The sequence below is a fragment of the Cyanistes caeruleus genome, chromosome 6, assembly GCF_971803275.1.
Source record: "Cyanistes caeruleus chromosome 6, bCyaCae1.hap1.1, whole genome shotgun sequence".
Lineage (NCBI taxonomy): Eukaryota > Metazoa > Chordata > Aves > Passeriformes > Paridae > Cyanistes > Cyanistes caeruleus.
The window spans coordinates 4,944,045-4,961,515 of record NC_141706.1 but is presented as its reverse complement, the minus strand read 5'-3'; the positions used below and the strand labels follow the sequence as shown (position 1 = coordinate 4,961,515).

Here is a 17,471-nt window from a genome sequence, read left to right as displayed (position 1 = left end):
CTTCTGTGGCAGATGACTTGTGGTAAGTCTGTAGTGCATCCAGTGCTGCCAGACTTGTGAAACACGTGCAGAGAATCATGATGCTGCTTTTTAAGAAATACTCAGATGAAACCTGATTGTCTTCAGAGTTATAAATCTCTCAATCAGATATGCTCCAGCTATGACTAGAGAGGGTTTTATCATCCTCCCTCTAACTGTATAGCTTCATATGTGTGTTTTGAACCACTTTTACTCAGGAATTATTTTACATCCTTAGGCAGGGTAGTTAGACTTTCTTAATAGAACCTTGAGATATAAATGATACAGTAATATTTACTGAGTTTCCTTCTTTGCCTTGCTAACCATCCCAAGTATGGAATCAGGAAGGGAAAGCATGCCACATGAGACAGCAAACAGCTAGCCAGACTCAGCTAGAAGCTTTAATGAGATTATAAAATCAGTGTAAAAGGGATTAACACAAATATTGACTTGGTTCTCAGTTTCTTGACAAACTGTTCCATGCAAGCAAGGGAGTGTCATTTCCAGACTGCTATTTCTGTTCTCTAATTAAAATCCTGGGACCAGTTCCAAGGGGTAGGGCATGAACAGAGAGAGGGGAATTAACTTCAAGGACCAGATTGACATACACCTACATCATGAAGATGGTCACTGATAAAGCAAAAGCAACAGTGGGGTTCTTCAGAGAAAAACAAGCTAAATGTATCAGCTGAGTCCATGAGTCATCATTGATCTTTTCATTCTGTGTTTCATTCAGTTGTGAATTTTGTTTAAAAACAAATATATTTATTGAAAAACTATATCCAAAAGTTTATCAAGGTGAGAGGTGATCTGTTGACTTTTATTTACAACCAGCAAATTTTGGAACAAATGTGTTTCACTGAAAGAGAGCACTGAGTGTTCTGCTTCCATGACATTGTACCAGACAGATTATTTTGCTTAATTATGTATCTTTTTTTTCAAAAATCAGCATGAATTCTCAATTAGGAGGCATGAGCATCATTAAATACTGGTTTATCTTCTTTATTGCATAAAAGGCGATCCTTTTGAGGTGAAAACTAACACAGATAAAGAACTATCCTGAATTCAAAGTACAAATTGTTACTCTCTCCTATAGCTTTTGCAATGAGAAGTTGTAAAGAAAACTTGAATTCCCCAAAGCAAGCACAGTTATCTTGGTGACTGAGAGACCAGTCTGGTCTATACAAGGTTCCTGTGAGGAGACTTTTTGTGATACCTGGGTGTAGGCTCAACCTGAGCTCTCCTCTCCATCACAGGGCAGCTCACAGACTCACCTTAGTGAGATATCTCACAAACTTCTCCAAAGTCTTAATTTATCTCAAGCTCACCTTTGCACATTCCCTTCAATATGGGTTGCTGAATAGAGTGTGTGATGCAGATGTAATGCAGCTGCAAGTCTGGGTGGGAGCTTCCACAACAAAATCCATGAAACATTTCTTCTAAAACAGCAGTGCTTCCACAACCCCATTGTCTGATCATTACCCAAGAAATTGCCAAGAAATTCGTAAATAAAAATCTGTCCTTTATTGCTATAGGGCGCAATTGCTCCCTCTTGATCACCTACAAGCTGGTAAATGCAGTAAAAGAAGTTATTAATTTCTGAAGAACTAAAGTTTGATTAAATGTCCCTTGTCCCTCAGCTTCTAGAGGCGAGATTCTCTGCTTATATTTGTATATGGATTTTCCTCAGATTTGTAACCATGGATCCGGTGATTATTTTCTCTGTTGGTATTATTTTTGAAGGTGTTATCTGTTCTGGTTTTGTTTGCAGCAACTTTAGGCAGTTTTTTCTCCAAGTCCATCTGAAGAAAAGAAAGAAAACACCCCTGTAGTTTAAAGCCTGTATTCACTGTATTTTTTCCTTTGATTAAACTATTAGGAAATAAAATATTATTAAGGAAAACTATTAAAACAGTGCAAGAAGAAAGATGTTTATTCTGTATGCCTTTTTAATGAGCTACAAAGCCTTGGGACACCTGGAGAATAGCTGGCCCTGTTGCTGTGGAGGAGGTGGAGGTGGAAAGGAGCAGCTCAGATGCTGGTGAGATTGTGAGATTACTTTTATTTATCTTTACTTGAAAATTTGTTGGTTTTCATGTTTATCAGCAAGCCTGAGAAGTGAGGGCAAAAGTTTTATTGTGAGCTAAAATACAGCTGTGCTATATCTTTAAATTTTATTGGACCTACTCTGTCTTTAAAATATCTGAAACATGAGCCAGATCTTTAAAATTCAACTCTGACTGGAGTTGATCTGGAGAGCAGAGGCTTTGATGGGGATGGCAGCAGCAAGAGAGCTTCATGAGCAAACGAGTTCTGAAGTCTTTTTTGGTGGAAGGCAGTAGCTTGGTGAGCTGTGTGAAGTGCAGTTTTGTCTGCAAGGGAGGAGGGCAGGGAGAGGGAGGTCAGACCCTGTTTCATGAGCTCCTGGCTTTCCTGAGGGCTGTTTGTTTTCGGAGAGCCCGAGTCCCCATATTTGATGAAAACAGGAAAAATAGGTAACTCATTACTGAGCAAGGTCTGGCTGATCTCATTTCCAGCCTGTGGTGCTTGTGCAGCACCCCTTGCACAAATTCAAAGCAGCTTTGAAAGCTGGTTATTCCTGTGCTCAGCACATGCAGCTGCTCCTGGTGAGCTGATGCCCTCAGGTACTCACCTCCAGGCTGTCGTGCTGCACTCCACACCACAGGAATACTCTGAGTCTCTTGGACCAAAAGCAAAACAGGTTGCAAACTGGCTTAATTAACACTGGTGGGATGTCTTCTCCTCTACTAGGTCCTGCAAAAAGAAAATAATAACATGTGAGTGTATGGATAGCTGGGTGTGAGCCTTGGGAACCTCAGACCATGAGGTGGGGGAGCAGGATCAGAGCCCACTCTCCTCTTCTGAATCTGTCTCAAGTCAAGCTTTTTAAGAGCTTTTTTAACAGCAGAGCCAGCTTATGCAAAAGCACATTTATTTATATTTATGGCTATGTATGTTTAGGACACCAACCTGTTATAAAGCTGATCAACAAGCCTGTGATGGCACAGCCCACACAGCCAATGGCACTGAAGTACAGGTAGGACAGGGAGTACCAGGTGTCTGCCAGCAAAGGCCTGTGAAGAGGTGACAAAAGCAGCTGGTGATGAGTTCTTGCCTGAATGTGCCAGCAAAATGCAGCTCAGGCTGTCACCTGGCATCAGTCTGCCCTCCCAGCCTGCCCTGTGGCTACTGCCTGCTGCAGGCTGGGCTGGCACACAGCAAAACACAGGTTTAAGTGGTAACAGCAGGAAAATTACCTCTCTGGAGCCAGTGTGGGAGCAGCTGCAGTCAGCAGCACCTCGGTGCTGTTGGCCAGAGTGCAGTTGAGGGTAGACAGCTGCAGAGGGATGGACTTCACTGGTGGCGCAGGGTAAATGAAAGAGCCAGTGCCAGCCCAAAAAGCCAAGCTGATCCCAGCTAAGAGGCCTCCGAGAGCACCCTGGGCAAGTAGAGAAAGATACTGTTAAAGATGATATGTGGAAAGTGCTTTTCTGTGAATACAAATTAGGCAGGAGTAGGTAATGATGGATTACGGTGTAAATAAATCCTGTTCTCTCTCAACTAAGGTATAAAACACGGTGCTTTAGTGCCCTCTATTTATAAAAGTTGAAGCAGAAGTGTGATTAAAGCTGTGGTACAGATTTTAGTGTTAGTTCTGCTAACCTTGATGGAAATCCTAAAGGGGCAATATGGAATTGAACTCGTGTTTTGAGTGGAAGAATGAAGGCAAAGCTTTTGTAATCGCTCTGTGCATCCCAAGGCTGGTGCAAGTATTGAATAATTTTTTCTTCTTAACGAAACTCAGAAACAAACAAACAAACAAAATTAAGAAAACCCTCATGTGAATCTAATCACCAATTATTCCACAGTTGTGTAGACTTAGATTCAGCAGGTTAAATTTAGGCAGGGAAAAGGCATGTATAAATAGATAGATCCTCAGGTGCTACATCTGAAAAGCAGCTCAGAGACCCAAACAAATTTCAAAATGAAGTTTTAACAAAAAAAAAAAAAAGAAAAAAAAAAAAAAAGAGATTTTCTTTTAGATCAGGATTTTTGTTTCCTTACCTTCCAGTTAGCACAGGGAAACACAATTCCCAGAGTAAATAATCCCAGCATTGGCCCCCCACACATGCCATGGATGGAGAGGGAAGCCTGTGGGTGCAGAGAAGAGAGAGGAGTTCAGGGCAGTGGCTGAGGGGAAGCATGCCCAATTCTGATTTTGGCCAGTAATTTTCAGTGGGAAAATAGTGAGAAAGAAGGGATAAGTAATGATTTCAGGGCACAGTTAGAGAGAGGATCACGATCAATATTGCTTCCTAGCAGTGAGTCAATAGTGAAAGAGTTAGGGGATTTCTTTTTTGGCCTCCTTATTCCTCTCAGCAAAATGTCCACAGAAATGGTTTAGGTAATCTAGCAGCCATCAGAGCTGGCAGAATTATTTGCTCACTTCATCATCATCACATTTTCTGTTCATTCCGATTCTATTAATTGCATTCCTGAAGCAGAGAAATACCTGCACAACTCCTCCCAGCAGCGATGCTGCTGCAGCCATGGAAGTGCACAGGACACCATACAATATACCTGGAAAAAATAAGGTACCAACGTTCTCAGTGCTGGTTAATAGTGGGGATGGGTTCTAGCTCAGGAATGTCTGAGATGAGCAGGCAGGATGGAGAGATTTACACTTCTTACTGAATGTTTAGAGCAGATCATTATACACCCAGAGGTGTCTTGTGTGAAGTCTCATTGGGTTTTTGGTTGATTGATATTCCTTACAAAGTAGAACAATAGCAATGAGATTAATTTAGAAGTTATGCCTCATGAAGAAATGTTTCTGTTGCCTTTTAGTGTCACCTTTAAAACAATCTAATAAATGAGCTGGGAAATGATAAAACAGCATGACTTTCTTCCCCTGACACTAATTTTAACTTCATGGTAGGTGAAACTCTGTATGCAGAAGTCTTGAGGAAAGCCAATCAAAACTTCTGTGCTAGCACAACTTGGTTTCAGATATAAAAATTACCCTTCTAGGTCCAGAGTGAAAAACTAAGTAGTAAGTGGAAAAACAAACACAGAGAAGACTAGAAGCAGTTACAGAGATATAAAATATATGGGTTTAGCTCTTTCATGATATTTATGAACTTTAATAAAATTATTATGGTTATTATTATGGTATTCATAAAAGGGTTATGATCTTACTACAATAATTGTAACAAATATCCTAAAAATTAAAATAATGTTGGATGCTTGATATGTTGAAGATATTTTGTGGGGTTTTTTTACTTTTTTGTTTTCATACCTTTTCTCTAAAAAGCTAAATACCCTGCTTATGCAATACTCTAAATTTGAATAGAAATTACCGTATTACTCTAAATAAATACTACAATAATGTGGTAATAACTACATTGATATTCTTTCTGTGTTATGAGGAGTGCTTTCCAATATTTTCAGCAGACCAGACTTTTCCAAGGATTTTGAGGAGTGGCTGTTAATGCTAGTCTGCACTTCTTTCTCTGCCATAAAGGTGCTGATACTTAATGCTACCGAAGCATCAGGCTGATGTTCACCTTGAGGGTTTATAAAGGGTTACACTCCTGTGGAGGTTTCCAAAGTGCAAGTGTTTCTGAGGGAGTCTCTCTAGGCAGTGCCCTTTGCTGCTAAAGAAATGGGTCTCATCTGGAGTACCCACACAAGCCTTTGCTGATCCACGTGCTCATCTTCTCCGAGAGGTTTGGGAAACCCTTTTTGACCAAGTCTTCAAAGGTAACAGTTGCTAAAGCATTGATGCTGGCAGCCACCGTGCTGTAGGAAGGGAGAAAGAAGAAGGGTAAGTAAATAGGAGGCAATATAATCTGAAATCAATCTGTATTTATGAAGAAATGTGCTCTTTTTCAGCACTAATGCTCTCCAAGGACTGTATGACTCATAGTATTTTTCACATGTGCTGCTTTAACTGAGGAGGTTTCTGCTGCTTCTGCTGGGGGCTCTGCTTTGTGCTGGCATGGAACAAGACAGAAACACATCCTAAATGACCCTTCAATTTAAAACTTTGCAAAGACCTGAAATACAGACAAGTTCCAGAATTAAAACTTACAAACTGAATTAAAGCTCTCTTACAAACTGAAGGATGTGCAGTCACCACTAGTGCCACCCTGGTCCTCCACACATGGCCCAACTCCTCCAGCTCACTGAGTGAGCCTGTCTTTGGTGAATACAGTTCAGACAGACTTGCTTGAAAACATTCACACCCCTGAGTATGATATTGTGTTAGCTTAAGTAAAGACAATATCACCACAAGCAGCTCACAAGAGTATTTTGGGAAATTAAACTTAGTTTTTCTACACTTTGTCTGTATTGATAATATTATTCTAAAATGTATTTGGGATAGGACGATACTGGAGATGTGGAGTTAGACTTTATCATAAACATAATAATAGAATAATTTAGGTTGGAAAAGACCTCTAAGATCACAGAGTCCAACTGTTTGCCCAGCACAGTCAAGTCCACCACTTAACCAAGTTCCCAAGTGCCACGTCCACATGTCCTTTAAATACCTCCAGGAATGTAACATAATTCAATAAAGAACTACTGCTAATTCCTAGAATGCTCTAAGAAAAAACAGCTGAGCTTTTCTTAGGGTTTCATATTTTTCCCTCATTCTGGATCCTCAAGAAATTATCAAAAACAGCTAAAATGTCAATTCAGATTCACAAACCTTAGTGTTCCACTGAATGCACAGGCAACAAACAGTCCTGGGACTCCTGGCAGCGAAGAAAAAATGTCCATAACAAAATATGGCATGAGCTGGGATAGAAGGAGCACAAGAGCAATATAAGAAATTAATTAAGGGTTTCCTGGGTAATGGAAGAGAAGTATTTTATGTTTCTGAGCATGTTGTGAAATTCTGGTGTTGTCCCAAGTAACATGGTTTCAGATTTTGAGCAAAGGGTTTGTCTTTTGTCAAAAATGCTGAACTGAATTATCACTGGAGGAGTGCCAGAATAGATATTATTGTAGCCCTGATCTGGCACCCACCTTAGTCCCTGAGTGCTGAAAGGACATAGAGCATTTCCCAAAATTAGGCTGCCCTGATGTGTGCTATATCTGAGTGCAAAGCAGCTCCTAATTATTGTAATGGACACCTGTACCTGATCAGGAGCTGAAATGAAAGCAGCAGTCCAAGGGTCACAACTCTTGTAATGAGAGTACATCACCAATCCACAAAATACTGCACACACTAGGACTGTCCAAAGTCCCAATAAATTCAGGTAAAGTGCCCTAGAGCAAAAGAGAGAAACTGTTTAATGGACAATAAATAAAAAAGTTGTTACAAGATATTTATTCTGAACTTTTTTGGGAGATCCCTTAATCCTAACTGGTTATGTAATTCAAACTGGCTGCACAATTCAAAGCAAGATTTAAAAAAATGAGCTGGAAGAGTCAAGTAACCTCTACTCAGAATGGGCTTCACTGAGTGCTGGGTCTGTCATTCCTGTCCCTTGTTCAGATTTTTGGGACATGTTGAACAGATTTTTGGGAGATGTCGATGCTCTCCTGCCTTTAATGCACACAGAATATTATTTCCAGTGTTACCATGAAAAGTAACAGTCTTGATTGTTTTCACTATCCCATGAAATGGATGTGGGTGACAGGATCTGCTAGGAAGATTGTGTGACTGTGGGTCAGCAATCCTGCAGGTTCTGAGAGCTGCCAGATTTAATTTAATTTAATTTAATTTGATTTGATTTGATTTGATTTGATTTCATTTCATTTCATTTCATATCAGAGCTCACATCATGTTTGGACATCACCTTGCACAAGATCTATTGCTAAGACAAGTTCAGAGTGTGCTACCAGGAAACAAAGGTTAATCCAGCTTGTTACTAGTGATGTTCTCACTGGTGTGACTCCTAGATGTTTTTCAGACACTGGGTTTTTTACAGGATAAATTCATATAGACAGTCATGACCTTCAGAAAAATCAATATGTTTACAGGCAGCAAAAAGTCTAACTGTTTGAAAAAGGAAAAAATTACCACCTTTATTCTTTAGCCACAAGTGCAAGAAATTGGCCCTAGGTGTGTGAAAAAAATCTGATTGTTGAGTAAAATGTCTAGCTGTGCACATACTACTGCTGAAGTTGAGGCAGGCAGCAAGCTGGAGACCTGCATATTTATATTGTGAAGATTCACTTTGTTCTTCTTTGATTCTGATTATTCTGATGCTGCAAAATTTTAAGAAATTGTTAAGATTTAATTTTAAATAGGTAATACCTTGTACTGTAGTGCTCCACCAAATCAATAACAACTTTTAATCCAGTATAACATAAACACAGCTCCAACAGATACATTTTTTACAATTGATTCGTTGACAGCACAACTTCTGTGTTGGCACCTTTGCCATACTCTCCTTCTGAGAATTAGTTTATCAGCCTGATCATAAATTGATAAGCTGCAAGAGACAGGTTTTTCTTTTTCCTCTGCATATACTTAAGTAATTTTGAGACAGAGGCAGTAAGACTGTCAGAGTAAAATTAGCTTGCTACCACCTAATGGGATCCCAATATTTATTTAGTATAGCTGACAAACTTAGTGTAATTCTTGATTGATTGCAAGAACAGGTTAATGACAGGTAGCTTACAGTTTAGCATGCTTTTCTGATTTGCAGGAAACACATCTTTGTATCGTGGACTGATTGACTCCATAGAGCCCTAGCCATGTAAATGTTCCCCCAATAACTATTGTCCAGAAGGTGTGTCTTCTTAAAGGATCAACATCAAAGCTAGAAGAAATAAACAAAGAAAGAAAGAAAAAGCAATTTAGTTTTTTATTTAAACATATTTTTTTCAGCAAGAGGTAGGTGATTATTTTCAGAGCTATCTGGCATGTTCTACCATCTGAATCAGAAATTTTGCATTGGTGATACTGTTTTCCAGAACAGACACCTGATGTGCTCAGCTTTGGGAGTTCTTTTACTTTTTATATTGGAACACATTGTTTTCAAGTCAGGATAATCAAATATCATTCTGACCTAGTCATTGGATCACTTAACTGAGATTAATTAAATTAATATGGATGCTCATGCTCAGACATCAAACCTGTGTCACGTTGTAGCAGACCTACAAGCCACCCTGTCTGGGACCCCATCTTCTGTAAGGAACAAGGTTACTTACTAAACTCTAAAAGAATCCTGTAAACTTTTAGTGACACATCACTATGATGTAACTTCCTTTACAAGAAATTGCTTCAGCTGCTGTGTTATCTTTTGTACAACAAAATCCTGTTACTCAGCAAACCTAACTCGTACAAGAATATATTTCTGTCTTGAATATGTTATCCTTGCAGTTCTCCTTATCTTGGTCGGGACAGCAGATAACATTTGACCTTGCTGCTGGATTCTGTCATGGACTTGCCTTGATTAACCAACAAATACCCCAAACAGCCAAAGGAAGGTCAGATTTCTGTCCCAGAGCACTGGTGCTCTATTGATTGCTGCTGTGGTGAGTGCAAGTAAAATGTAGTGTCAGTTTTATGAATAGAAAAATAAAGATATATACAATTAACTGCTGAGATTAGCTCAGTTGATTAGAACACGCTGCTAATGGCATCAAGGTTTCATGTTTGATCCCTGTATGAGCCATTTACTTACGAGCTGGACTTGTTGATTATTGTGGATCCCTCCCAACTCAGAATATTCTGTGTATGAAATTGGAAGGAATAACTGGGCTGCGTTTGTAGCTACACAAGGAAAAATGGCAAATCATCCCTTCAGTTCAGCAGACCTTTGATTTCTTGAAAGAGTTAAACTTTCTTAAAGGTCAAATACATGAAGAGATGAGGAATGGGCTTTCCTGAGTCACCAAGGTTATTTAAAACCAAGTCTGTGTATTTTTTGGCTTACTGAGGGTATGGTTTCTAAACATTAAATATACAGAAAGGAATGGTTTGCATAACTTGTTTCTTACTCAAATATGTTTAGCCGGGATCCTTCATGGGCATCTTCCCAGACTTTGGTCAATCCACCATTCACACTAGTTCCTCGAATCAAAACCGTCACGAAGCCAGCCACCATAACAATCATTTGAAATGCATCTGTCCAGACAACAGCTTTTAATCCTCCCTAAAACAAAGAGAAACTGTATACCCTCAATCCTCTTTCCTGTTGCTAAAGTACTGGAAAATGTAGAAAGACTCCTTACTTGGACAGCTCGTGAGCTGTACAGCACCGAGCAAACCAGGCTTTGCATTCTCCCACAAAGTGTGTCTTTTTGCAGGTCAGAAAATTTCACAGCCTAAACAGCTTGTCCATGGGCACAGGAGAATATTTGACTTTCAGTTAAATGCTTTTTTCTGCCTCCTTTATATGCATTTGAAGAACACATCATGGTGTGGAAGAAAAGCTTGGGGATTTTTGTCCTGCTCCTACATCAAGCAGAACTCCATATATTCTAAGAGCAGAGTGGTCCACTGTTAGCCTAACACAGAAAAACAGCTCTGGAAAGTTTGCCATTCAGCTTTCTTCCACAGCTACTTTCCCATTTGATCAAATCACTACCAGAGCATATCATAAGTGTTTTCAACTAGAGTGGAATGATATATTGAAAAAAATCATTAGAGGCAAAGGGAATGGCAATTTGTTTGTGTCCTGAGCCCCTGGGCTCTGCTGCTTCCCTACAAATACCCATACAATATAACTGTTTTGGAATTTGGAGTCTCATGTTGCTTCCACTCAAAAGTAAAGCTCTCTGACCTGTTGCTTGTCCTTCCTAGGTTTTTGTGCTTTGCTCTTGAGCACAATTTTTGTTACAGTGTTTTTTCAGCCTGTAAGATAAGAATCATCTTCTCAAAAGATGACAGGGGAAGCTTTTGGCCTCCTTATCTGGACTCTGTCTCAAGATGTCTGGTGTAAACGTGGAGACACAGCAGAGGATTAGAGAGGATTTTTTTCCCCTCCAAATAAACTTCCTTATAACACAGAGTCTAGAAGAAATTTATCTCTATGCTCTCCACAGGAGCCATCCTTCTCTGATAGTCTGTCATGTTTAAAGGATGGTCAAATTAACTGTCTGTGTTCCAGCTGTTCAGTTATGCCTGTTACATACCAGAGTGCAATAGAAAGTGCAGACAATTCCTGTTGCAGCCACAGAGCCCCAGAGATCAAACCCAGTGACTGTGAAACCAATGAAAACAAAATTGTTAGTGAAATGGATGTAACCATCTGGAAGGTAGCAGAAGAGCTGCCATCCTTTAGCTTTAAATGGATAGGAGTAATTATTAATTTTAATATTTTGTGTCTATCAATCTTTGCTTGATTGTTCAAGTGCTAAGGAAGACTGTTTTGCATTGTTGTTTTCTTTCAAACTGAAATTAACTCATTTTCAAGCAAAAGTAACATTTAAGAAGACTTGCATAAAGCAAAAATGTCATTCTGATGGGACAGTGTACAAGCAATGCCCCACTTCTGTTCTTAGTGCAGAACTTTGTCTTCAGAAACCAAGTTCTTCAGAGAATCCCAAAAATCCTAAGACAAAATAAAAACCCCAACCCCTAAGTAAACTCCATTACCTGCATCAAATGGTATAATGCTAAAATGTGCTTCATTAAAACAACTTTCTGTGTTCATTTTGCTTCATAGCTTCTTTGCACAAGGTGCACAAATTTTGTTTTGGCTGATACTGAAATCTCACCCACCACTCATAATCTGTGAGGGCAAAGCTATTCGTAAAGGTTTTCTTATTAGCAAAGTTAGTATGGTGCAATCATGACTGAGAACTTTCACATGGAATTCAGCTGCATGACAGAGGCAGAAAATCTGGTGCTGTGTGAGCAGTGGGATCGGACAGACTGAATGTAACTCAGATAATGAACAATGAAAACAGCCTCCAAGTCAGTTTTGGTAAAATCAGGATTTGGGCCATGATGATTCCTTGTGCCCTATGACAGTAAAATTGCAAATCCCATCTGTGGTGATGGATGCTCTCTGCCTAGTTTGCAAATATGAATTGAAGAAGTCTGGGGACAGAGAACAGAACAGCATTCACCTCTGGCCACGGGGAAAAGAGTTATGCCCATGGAAACCTGAATACAAAAGACAGGGAGAGGGGGAATCAAAGTACATAGTATGGTCTTGGATCATCAGCTTTACTGTGAACTTTGTCAGGATATTGGGAAACTGTGTGCTTGAAATCCCTTCAGGTGGTTCTGAGAGGAAAGGAGAAGAGCAACCACGAGGCTCCTGCTGATGTTTGGGTGTGAGGGGAACCTGAGGAGCCAGAAATGCAGAGCTACAAGGTGAAGGCAGAATCCTTCTTATAGAACCTTTGGGGATGGTTGGGTTTCTGTCTTTATCTATTTTTGTTACTTCATTTACTCAAGCAATCTTTCTGGTGTGGTTATTTGGGGTAGCAGCATAAGAACTCACCTTGGTTGAGTGCCAGTGATGGAGCATAGACAACTATTCCTGTGTAAAGGATCTGAAGGAGAAAAATGATGGATTTGAGTGCTCAGTGATAAAACCTGTATTTAGAGTAGGGCTCTGAGCGAAACACCAGATCTAGGGGTTTCTTTAGATCAGCTGGTCTTGTATATGGCTTTCTGTTTCAGCCCTTAAAAATCAAAATCTTGTGTTTAACTACTTTCTGAGGGAAGGACTATTTTCTGTCTTTGTATTACTTTTTTCTCTAATGCTAAGACAAATAGATGACAATATATCCTCATGAAATAGAAAAAGGGTGTCTCCAGAAAACACAGTGACACAGAAGTTAAGTTGCATTTATCTCAGAAATTAATTTTTCATTTTTCCATTCAATCCCTTTCAAAGTAACTGACCCAATACCCTTTACATGCAAGATCTGAGAGAACTGGTGGAGAAACAAAGCATCAGAGTCAGTAAGCATTCAGATCTACTGCCAAAGGTTTGGGAATTATTTAAGCTGAATTAATGCAGAAGGAAATGTCTCATCATCTCCCATCAAAACCCATATTTCCATTAAATACATAACTAATGTACCCTTTCAAGATGGTCCCAGCAGTCACCATCATGGGACCACAGCTACCCAGGCATCTGCCCAGGACACCTTGTGCAGCAGTTTTCAAATAGGATCATTCACCTCAGTGTCATAAATGGGTAACTAAACATACCCAGTCAAGCTTGGCCAGCTTCTCAAGAAAAACAGAATCCACATGTTTGGGAAGAGAGAGAGGCTTTAAGTGAACATAATGAAACCAAGAATGTGCTGTTAAAGACAGTTAAAGAGTGTTAAAGACAGCTAAAATGGCATTCTTAATGCTAAACAGGAAAAGTTAGAGAAGTTAGTTAAAAACACAATCAAACTTTCTTTTTAGCATTCATAGTTCAAGTGAAAATTCTAAGAAAAAAAGATTACTCATTAAAACACCTCATTATAAAAAATGTGCTGTGTGAGACTAGTCTGTGAAAATCAATGTTGAGTGAAGTTAGCATAAAAAAAAAAGAGTCAGTGTTGTCTTACCGTCTGTAGGATGTAAATCAGGGTTGCAGCAAGACGGACAATCTTGTTAAATCTTAACTCCAAATACTAGGAAAAGGTGTAATTTCAGTAAAGTGCACATGTAGCGTCTGTGACACAGATGTTACCCTTCTGTTTGCCCTGAGTAACACCTTACTGTGCAGGTAAACTTACTGGCACTGCTGTTATGAGTAGTTAACAAGAAGAGCAGGATTGTCATTAGACATAATTACATTTAAGAAATCTTCTCATCTGCACCATGTACTTGAAGCTCTATATTGGGTTGCAGTGATCAATACCTGCTTTGTACCAGGAGTAACGGGAGGACCCCAAGAGCTACAAAGAAATTTAAACTTCAAATGAAATTATACTCCAGCTACACAGTGAGGAAACTTGAGCTCATGTCTAGCAGAAGCAGCATCGACTCCAGCAGTGACAAAAGTGGAGGTGGAGCAAATGGTGGAGCAGCAACGTGGAGTTTCCCAGTGCCTGAGCTAAATGGCTTTCCCATTTTCTCAGCCCAAAGCCAAATCTGCACGTTGCCAGTGTGGAGAGGCAAGAAGGGGGATCTCATGGACTTCCAGGTTCAAGGATCTAGAGAGGTGTAGCCACCTTCAAAAGAGCTGCAGAAGTGAGTGGATCTCTAGACCCAAAGGGCCAAGTTTTAAGGCTGAATCACCCCCTGGGGTCTCTGCAGAGTCTCTCTGCGCTGTGCAGCCTCCATGCAGGGAGGCTCTTCTTGGGCCACAGTCCCATGTGCACCCCAGCAGACATCAGGCATGGGCTGATGTCTTCTTTTAAGAGAGGACTTTGTACTGCCAAAGCATCTTTTTACTTCCTTTTGCTCATGCTGATCTTGTGTAACAAACCCCACAGTCTGCCATATAAATACGTGGCTAATTTATGATGAGCTATTTCTAAATAATATAATTTAAGATGAGCTATTTCTAAAAGTAATTCATGAAGCCAACAGTCATCTTTGCAGCATGCTTGAAGGGTCTCTCTGTCTACAATGACACTTCTGGTGCCTCAGATGACAAAAGTGGTTGATTCTCTGATATTGGGTCAAAACCAACTAGAAAATGCAACTATTTGCAGCAATGTCCAATTTTACTCTTCACTGACCTGAAAACATTTCCAAGGCAGATCTGTTTGACCAACTTGGGTTTGGGTTCAGTGAGTATCAGTAGCCTTTCTGTTACCAGAAAGCTCCTTGTGACTAATCCAGTTCCACCATCCAATTCTTGCTTACTTGAAACTGCCCACAGACAGGAGCAACCAAACTTGCAGGAGCTGGCTGGAGTGAGTGAGAGGCCATCCCAAATGCTCAGTAGCTGTCCTGTGGATGTGCAGGTTACAAGGGCTGCTACTGAGCTGTATTATGAAGGAAAAAATGTGCTCCAGGGAAAATGCTAGGCAAAAACTCTACAAAAGTCAGAAGTCGTTCATTTAATTTCCTAGATAATGCTTGAATTCATTCTCCAGACCTGACTGGTTATTTCCTTCTTTCCTTTTTATTTTCTGAGCAGGCCTGCCACCATCTTTCTCTTCCTTCCACCTCCACTATTTAGATACAGTAAGTTGGCCAAAATTACCATATCTAGACTAAGTCTGAATTGGATAATATTGAATGTTGTTCTTAAAGTCTGTCTCCCTAAACCAGAGCAGAATACTCAAAAGACCAGAAACATTTGGATACACTTAAATATTTTCCAACTTAACTTAATTTGGTGCTTAAATTCTGGTGTGTAAACCCATATCCTGTCTGTACTATATGTGCATAAAAGGAGCTCTGACCCTTAGATTGTGATTTCAAGTTATGCAGTATAAATAACTAGTTTGAACAATGCATACCATTTTTAAGAATAATTAATATATCAATATATTTGTTCTGTGAAACACTGCAGACAGCTTTCTGTCAAAGACTTTAAAAAAATACATGCACGATATTTAATTATTCTCTAAAAATACATGCTCGATATTTAATTATTCTCTAAAAAATACATGCACAACATTTAATTATGCTAAAATAGTGCGTTTATTTTATGATTTTTACTTACCTCATAAGTGCTTGTGATGCCAGACTTATAAAAAACAGGTAGATAAAGTTCAGCAGTAAAAATTATGACAAGTGTGTACGAAAGAAAGAAGAGCACAAAGGATGCCCCGTAGCGATAAACTTCGGAGGGTGTTCCCAGGACTGTTACTGCTGACATGAAGCTTGATGTAAGAGAAAAAGCTATGGGTCCACATGTCATCTGCTTACCACCCACCAAAAATTCCTTCGAGGTTTTCTTTTTCCTCTCTTTAACTGCAAAAAAGACTCCAATGCTGGCAGAGACTAAAAATAGTGTTGCAAAAACAACATAGTCCCAAGTCACGAATTTTTTGCCTTCTGGAGCTACAAAGTTTGGCATTGCACCAATTGTATAATTCTCTGATGGAAGATTCTGGTTTACTATGTCTGGTGCTCTGACCAGATTAACTCTGGTGACAGCAAAGCTGAAGCTTCTCTGTAGATCAGCGATGACAAACAATAAATTGAAAGACTGTTCAGCCAGAAGACTTTTTCTAATCCAATTCAGTTCTAAGAAATAAAAAAACAGGTAGCTAAGGATGATTTAAGGAGGAATGCACTTAGACCCTGGTACTATGGGTTCTGCCAGGCAAGCTGAAATAAGGGACTTAGCTGTGAAATTTGTAGTACAACCCCTTTTTATCTGTGATGTGTAAATTTAAGGTTAAACATTAGCCTGGCACATTGACTTGATCCATGTCTTTTCTAACATCTCAGCATTTTTAAATAATAAAATGAGAGCAATAGAAGAAAAAATGAAGGAGAGAGAAAGGAAGGAAAGCTCAGTGTCGAAACCTGTCGTCTCCCTAGTGAGTTTCTTTTCAGAGAAGCAATTTCCTCATATGGTTAAAAACTGATCTGGAGTGCCAGCAATATGATTTACAGTTCTCCTTTGACATGCTAAGTTTGCTTCTTGGTAGAACCTCTGGAAATTAGGGCAGCCATAAGAAACTGAAGTGTTTAATGTTTAAAACTATGATGCTTCCCCCCACTTGCTACAGTCCAGCCTTGGTGTGTTTGGAGACCCAATGGACACAAAGGACCTCCAGATGAACTAAAGTGGGGTTTGTGCTTCACTGTCTGAGGATGAATTTCAGTTAGAAACTAATTTTTAACTGACTTCTACTAAAGACAATATAGCTTGTATGGGTTCACGTGAGAAGTGACTCATTTTATTTATCCATATACAATTTTGTTGGATTTACTTGACCAGAGAATCATAGAAAATGAGATTAAACAGCAACACTTATCTTAATTATGTCTTTGGCATAATTTTGTAAATTCAATATTAGGTTGTGTTTTTGTTTTAAATAATTGAATCCATTTTATCTTCATTAATGCCATAACTATTCCTTTACCAAAGAAGCAGGAAATTACTTGTCATCCCAGGATTAACTTGTACAGAGAGAGACAGTTTGTGTAGTCACGACCCTGAAGGAAGGGTGGAGTGTATATTGTGAAGAAAATAGGAAAAAGAAATAATATAACCTGGGAGAGATTTTAATAGCAGAAGTCCTTTTCTTCAGCCTTGTCTTGGTTGGGTGTGGATCCCCACATCTCCTTCTCAAGTCATTGGTAAATAGACATAGTTTTGTTGTGTCAGTACAAACTTTGTGTCCAGACCTGGTCTTGCCTGCTCCCATCCATTGCTTAGGAGAAAGACTTCTTCTGTCCATGTGTGCTGTAGAGATTGTGCAATGTTCTTGCTGATTTTGGTGAGGCTGAGTGTAAAAGGGGGAGTTGAAAGTCCCCTTTTGTTGCCAGATGTGAACAGAAAAAGAAAAACAAACAAAAAAACCCAAACCAATATGCGAAGACACTTCTTTAAAGGTACTGCTGCATCTGTAGACAAAACACCTTTAGTCCACAT

The 17,471-nt window shown here is 39.5% G+C and overlaps 1 protein-coding gene across 1 annotated transcript; it reads right to left on the bottom strand.

The window, feature by feature from the left end:
* Positions 1-1,004: 1,004 nt before the first annotated feature.
* On the bottom strand, positions 1,005-16,215 carry SLC5A12 (solute carrier family 5 member 12). The gene is made up of 15 exons (XM_023928507.2): positions 15,585-16,215; positions 13,528-13,593; positions 12,459-12,510; positions 11,140-11,207; positions 10,003-10,157; positions 8,679-8,819; positions 7,188-7,317; positions 6,755-6,843; positions 5,729-5,841; positions 4,553-4,620; positions 4,105-4,191; positions 3,297-3,478; positions 3,010-3,113; positions 2,672-2,793; positions 1,005-1,820 (listed from the first exon to the last, which is right to left on the bottom strand). The coding sequence occupies exons 1-15, from the start codon at positions 15,939-15,941 to the stop codon at positions 1,662-1,664; spliced, it is 1,893 nt and encodes a 630-aa protein (XP_023784275.1). The 5' UTR covers positions 15,942-16,215; the 3' UTR covers positions 1,005-1,661.
* Positions 16,216-17,471: the final 1,256 nt, after the last annotated feature.

Excerpts from the sequence above, each read along its gene's own strand:
- SLC5A12 (XM_023928507.2), bottom strand. The coding sequence starts at position 15,941 with ATGCCAAACTTTGTAGCTCCAGAAGGCAAAAAATTCGTGACTTGGGAC. Across the intron at positions 8,820-10,002 it reads TCCCGGCTAAACATATTTGA|CTTTGATGTTGATCCTTTAA; the intron begins GTAAGAAACAAG and ends TATTTCTTCTAG. Across the intron at positions 1,821-2,671 it reads TGCAGCACGACAGCCTGGAG|ATGGACTTGGAGAAAAAACT; the intron begins GTGAGTACCTGA and ends TCTTTTCTTCAG.